Genomic DNA, 6,718 nt, shown 5'->3' on the forward strand with positions numbered 1-6,718 from the left:
TGTTTGGCTTAGTTTTTCGGATCTTTGTTGTGGAGGGACGGCGTGGTGCTTCTGCCTAGACCGCCATCTTGCCGGAGTCTCAGAATGGTTATTATTATATAAGCTTTCTGTCTCCTAAACTGTCCCTTTTCTGGTCCTTTGGTTTGAGATAGCAGACTTTTGTTGGGACTCTTTTTGTTTGTGCCCCTTAGCATTTCCAGGTTTCTGGTTTCTTCAGCTCCAAGCCTGGGATATATGAGGCAAAAAGAAAACCCAGGGAATTCACCACCATGTTGTTCCTTGGGTCCCAAGAACCCTAGCTAGTCTTTCTTCCCTTCACGTTTCAGATTCTTCTTAAGTTTGTTAATATATATTGTCCAGGCTTTTTACTTGTGTACTTCGTGGGAGGAATAGGGAAAAATACACCTACTCCATCTTCCCCGAAGGGGAAGTCAGTCTCATTGTTGACCTTTTAAAGGTGTGCTAGACAAATAGCAGTGTGTGAAATTTCAAAGATGACTTAAGAGTCTGCATCTGTTTTCAGTACAGCTACTTTGCTGTTTGTAAGTAAACCATATATTTTCATAAAACAAGCCATCTATTTGACAACATAGTTCTAGAACATACCAAGGACTTGCTTTGTCCTTGTGGGAATACAAAGGAAACAAAATAGACTCTATCCTCTATGATTTTCCAGTCTAATTGGGACAAAAAGACCAGCATGTACAAAATAATGCTAAATTGCACTGCAATCCTTAAGTAGCAAAGGGAAAAATAAGTATCATTAGTGAATACGACCAGATTGTAAATGAAATCCATTTCTTTCAGTTATATAACTGAAGGTCCTGTTAGGGGTAGTCTGTTATACAGATTTGTTACAAAGAATTGGAATGGAGAAAAGCCTCCCATGTGAGGGACCTTGACAGAATGTGGCATTCTAGTGAGGTTCCAATGTACAGTAGTGTATGTAGCTTTATATGTTTGCCAATACAACTAATTGTTCTTAAATGTTTAGATTTTAAGTAATTCACTCCGCTCTTTGCTGTGATCCAAGCCTGTGAATTTTTATTACATTAAAATAAAAAAGATTAGAAGTTTTACTTTTTAATGTTTTATGAGTACGCTAGGGTTGTTGATAGGTGATATGTTCCGTAGATGGTAAGTAGGTAACCAGTTCTTCACAGTGATGCTATGACTTTGTGTGCCTATGTACGTATACGTCAATTTAAAAAATTTAATCCCAGTGTAAACACACATGTGTTTAGCGTAGAGGGAGTATCAGGAAGGGGCTGTTAATTAAGTTCTATCCAACTGGTATAGAAAGAGGTTGCTTTTGCCTTCAGCAAAAGAGATTACATCCTTGTCTTTGGGAGCCAGTTTCATTTTTATTTGAAGGTGATTTTTCCACATATACCTTGTGGAGTATCCTTACTGACAGAGGGGGGATATGGTTGATTATTTATATGTCAGTGGATGTGAACATGATGCTCCTACCAGACAGACTTCTCTTAAGTGTCCTTTTCAGATTTTGCAGAACATGTTAACCTCTTTGGTAAGCCTAAGGTTAAATAAAAATATTGTCTTGTTTATATTGAAAAGCATAGCCTATATTTGAGAATCTATGTTTGGAAAATTTTTAGAAAAATACTCTATTTTGATTATATGGTCCAGGAATTAATCTGTTTTTATTCTTTATTGCAGATGGAGTCTGGTGGCACAGTTTTGAGTACCAACTGGTCTGATGTAGGTAAAAGGAAAGTTGAAATCAATCCTCCTGATGATATGGAATGGAAAAAGTACTAAATAAATTAATTTGCTATCACTGCATTGTGTATATTCACCTAGTATCCATTATGTATAAATACTGCATTCTTGAATTTTGAACACTGAGTATCTTTTTGAAAAATTATACCTCTTTACCTCTTTGTGCTTTAGAAATTACTTTCCTTTAAGTGTTCTAAGTTTCTAAGGAAGAATGAAGATCATATTTTATCACTTCTGTCCTTAAGGTTTTCAGACATACTGAAACTGAATGAAGTCTCATTTGCTGCTAGATAATTGCTGTCTAGTTGTGGGAGTGGTGAAATCTTTAGTGGGATATCTTGAATTATTGCCTTATTTTTGATGCAGTATTCTGTTAATAATTTATTAGACCTGGCAGCTCTGGGTCAGCATAGATTTTTTTTCAGTCTCAGTGTTACAGTGTGTTTCCGTTTAAAAACTGCTTTTGAATGGAGTTGTAAATACAATTTTTCTATGAAGAAGTTTGGTTTATTTACCTTTTTCTTAAGTTTTTAATGAGAACATTGAGAAATTATTTATCACAGGATATATTCCCGTTTGGTTCTTTTAATGGGAAGTATTTCTAATTGCACTGAGATTTTGGTCCTTGCCTTCCAAATTCTTGTATAAAACATAGACCCCTGAGTTAACACACTGCAGATTCAGTTATACTGAAGGATAGCCTGCGATGCTGGGGCAAGGAGGGATCTAGGAAGAGCCCAACTCCACTTCTTGCTGCTTTTGCCATAGCAGGATTCTTAAAATTAGAGCACTGGTGTTCTTTTGTGTGTGTGTGTGTGTGTGTATTTTTTTTTTTTTCCTTCTTTATTACAAAATCTCTGTTTTCACATCCCCATGATTACTTTGGTTTCAGTGGTTTAAGGTAGCTGTGGTGATAGTAAATTGATATGCATATGTTTAGTACCTACTCTCTGCCTAGAATAAATAGATACTGTGGAAATACAAAACTAAAAGACATGGTCATTAACTTCAAAAAGCTTATAATCGAGCAGAGAGAAAATTAACATTCATGAAGAAATTATGAAACAGTTGAATGCTGAGCTCTGGTTATAAATACAGTTTTGAGAGAGAAAGAAACTGTTCTATGATTAAAATTCTTCACAGTCTGAGCACTTCTAAAGCACAGGCAAGATGATCTGCTGTCCTGACTTCGTTTTCTGACCATGATTTTGCTTGTTTTTCAACCATAATGACCTCAGAGGTTGCTCTTTGTTAGGTGTCACTAATATTTTTGTGGTGAGGCACTACTCTGTTACTCAGAGCTGAGGGTAGGGTGAATGAGAAGCAAATTGGCCACGATGTCAGCCTCTGAAAGGTGGGAACGCAACCCCTACCTTCTAGTCCTTTGATGTGTGAGACGTAGGGGAGTTCATAAGGAAAGTGGAAGTGGATGATACTAGATCCTGCCCAAACCTGTTGTTATAGCTTCTTTAAGCATGCAGGAGTTTTCACTTGTCCTTCTGCCCACTTAGAGTTGCAAGCTACTTTTTTATTCTTGGACATTGAAGGAGAAAGCAAAAATAAATACTTGGCTTGGAAGAATTCCAAAATTTTCTCCTTATGGAAACAAGATAGTGATTTTTGTGTTCTGTATGTTAAATTTTTCAGTACCATTAGTTCTAAGGGGGCAGGAGGCAAGACAAGAATCCTAGCTCTAGCAAGTCTCTGCCTCTAACTAGCTTTATAATCTTGACAGGTTTAACGTTTGTGTGTCTTAGTTTCTTTATCTATAAACAATCTGTCGAGTCTTAGAGTGTTTTTAAAAACTCCATGGTTCTAAATAAGGAAACATTTTTGTCACTTAAGAACAATTATTCTTTTTTATAGCATTATTATAATAGAAATTGTTCTTTTAAAACAAAAAATCCTAATACTAGTTTTGTTTGTATTTTAAAGAGTATATTATCTAGACTATGCTCATCTATTGGCTATATTTGCTTAGCGTTAAAGGATTCAGGATTTTGCTGGGCCAAAATGATTCCTAATATACATGACTAAAAGCATTATAAAATGCACCTGGTCTAAATACATTAGATTTATGGGTCAAGAAGGGAATTTGACGAAGCAGGCTAGACCACGGCCCTAAGGTACCACTCTAAAGTACTGCTCCTCTTTCATCATTCTAGATAGTGAAATTAATGATAATGAATTCGTTCTGATTAAAAGCCTCTTAATTCTGTCCATATTCTCTACACTCTTATCTGTTAATTGGAGTGACTTTCATTCTTATTTCTCAAGCTTTGGTTCTCATAGTGTTCTAGTTAACCTTTTGTTTCTTCAGAATGGCCTTTTTTTTTCTCTTTATATTTCTTTTTTTAAGGTTCAGTCCGGGGATACTTTTTTTCCCTTGTTCTTAGAGACGTCATCTGTTCTGATTCCTGTAATCATTTGTGCCTAATGGCTTCCTTCCGTTTAATCCACAATTCTTTCATTGTCCTCAAGAAATCTTGGATGAGACAACCTTCTTTGAACTCTGTTACCTCGTAATCACTTTAGATTTACCATACTACCAGTCTGTAACATCAGGGTCAGTTTTGATAATTTCCTGTGTTGTGTCGTATATACCCATTCAGAGCTGGTTTCTAACAAGTTCAGTCTTCAGCATTGGCCAGTTATTGCCATTGTCTCCCTAAGTCTTTGGAAAAACTTCAAATTTTTTTGGCAGGCTAACTGTATAGGACAAAGGAAAATAATTGGACTGTCCTGTGAAATTTCTGTAGATAAATTTCAGATATACTTTTGAAATAGTGGCATATCACTGTGACGTTATGAATAGTTTAGGTAGCAGTTTAGTTCATATGTAAATATTTTTACAGCCGTCCTTTCCCACTCCCTTTTATTCTTCTTCAGTTACCTACCTGTCAGATTAGATCATTGTTTTCTGAGGTATATCACTGATCCAGAGAAGAATTGCATATTAATTTACCATCTGGTCAGCCTAATGCACTTTAATTCCATTGGGATTTTCCTTGCCCAGATTAGTGTGCATCTCTCTCTGACTTGTGGCTGTTACTGACAGTTCCAAAATTTGGAAGAAAATTTCTGGGTGGTATTTTGTTTGTTTGCTTGGGTGTTTTGTTGTTGTTTTGTTTTGTTTTTTTTAACTACAGTGACTTCTTTGTAGCCAGTTCTAAAGACATGAACCTGTACTTCTTCCTGGTACTACAGCCACATGAGACTATGGATTTCAATTACCTCTTTCTGAGAGGAACCAGGGAGGGGAGGTAATAAAAGCCAAAAGGACAAAATACTGGTTTCTGTGCAAGGAAGGGTCATAGGTAGTTTTAAGTAAGAGGGATCATCTGTATTGATCTGGTTTCCTTTGTCTCCATCTGTTCATTGTTTATCGTAATTTCGTTTTACACATACCAGGAGATTTTATTTTGGAAATGTCTGGGAACTTACGGACAAATTAGAGATATTGATTTACTAATAAATGTTACTATTTGGGGACATCGTTATGACTCGCTTCTGGAATTAATTTATCTCTTAGTCTCTCTTCCTACCTTAGTAAACTTGCTCCCAAACTTGGCTGAAAGCATACACATTCTTAACCCATTAAGGCAATAATAGTGGTAACTACTCTATAATAGCACTTTCTGTGGGCCAGGCATCACTAAGTTCTTCATGCACACTACCTCATTTACAGCAGCCCTGTGAAGTAGTGAAAGCATCCCGATACTACAGGTCAGAAAAATGTTAAGTTCTTTGCACAGATTCAAGTGTTAAGTGATGGAGCTGGGATTTGAACCTAGTCTTGCCAGACCGTAGAGCTCATGCTTTTAACCACTGTTACTTCTCCTCCTCCAGGTGAATGAGTTGGGTGTGCAGTGAATGATTTTTATCACTAAATAAACTCTCTGAAAATGAAGCAGAGAATGTGTAAGTTGGAAGAATTGTTTCAAGAATTTCTTGAAGAATTCTTGTACATATATCCCTAAAGATCAGAAAGTTAATTTCTTAAGTAGGAAAGCTTATTAGAATACCAACCTCTTGGATCTCATAGAAGATGATAATACAAACAAGTAGTTTTGATTTGTGTTGAGGGTATTGTTTTTCTCAAATCCAGATGATTACAGAGAAAGTACCCTTATAACCATTACAGGTGTAAGAGGACTGACTAGTCATGCCGATCAAATTCTTGGTCTTTTTAAACTGGGGAGCTCTTAAACTAGTTTTCATTGCATAAATGCTGACATTGTTTTAAGAGTTTCTCCAGGATACATATTTTAAGATTTGTGTTATCACTGATTTCTTCAGTAAAATTGGAATGATTCAGGTTAGTTCCTTTGCCCTAGTTAGTATTTTCTTTATAATCTGAACTTCGGTTTATTTGGGAGCCTTCTAATATGCCTTCAGGTTTGAGCTTTTAATTCTTATTTTTGCACTGAGATTTCTCTTAGGTAAGACTTTAAAAGGTAAGACTTAAAAATGAAGTCTCAATGACTTTATTTTTTCTTATGATTACAGGGTTCAGTCATACAGAGACATGTTTTAAAAATAATACTATTTGCCCAAAGCATTTTTTAGCTTGTCAGACCAGAGTTAGGAAAATAATCTCTAATGTCTATCAGAGGACTTCTAAAAACCATACTCCACAATGCAACCACAAAAGCTCTGAATAGTAAACTGTTGAGCACATGAGTACAACTTGGTGCTGTATTAAGTGCATTGAAAGGTAGGAATGCACTTTATGGGTAAGTACGTGGACTCTGAAGCCAGACTGCTTGGAATCACTCTAGCTGTGTGACCATGGGCAGGTATTTAACCTCTCTCTGCATCAGTTTTCCCATCTATAAAAATGGGGATAATAACGGTACCTATCCCATGAGCTGTTACGAGAATTGAATGAATTCACATACTTCCACAATTTTTTATCGTAATCCAAAAAGCTGTAAAAACAAAGGTTTTTTTTTTTTTTTTTTAATATTTTTTG

General features: G+C 35.9%; 1 protein-coding gene across 1 annotated transcript in view; it reads left to right on the top strand.

Annotated features, from left to right (window-relative positions):
• The window catches only part of SUGT1 (SGT1 homolog, MIS12 kinetochore complex assembly cochaperone), a 78,401-nt gene extending 73,097 nt beyond the window's left edge, over positions 1-5,304 (top strand). Inside the window, exon 13 of the mRNA XM_023731653.1 lies at positions 1,681-5,304. Coding sequence (XP_023587421.1) covers positions 1,681-1,782 — 102 coding nt within the window. The 3' untranslated portion in view covers positions 1,783-5,304. The remainder of the gene's footprint in view (positions 1-1,680) is intronic.
• The last annotated feature ends 1,414 nt before the right edge of the window (positions 5,305-6,718 follow it).

This window comes from Trichechus manatus, unplaced genomic scaffold (genome assembly GCF_000243295.1).
Source record: "Trichechus manatus latirostris isolate Lorelei unplaced genomic scaffold, TriManLat1.0 scaffold00044, whole genome shotgun sequence".
Lineage (NCBI taxonomy): Eukaryota > Metazoa > Chordata > Mammalia > Sirenia > Trichechidae > Trichechus > Trichechus manatus.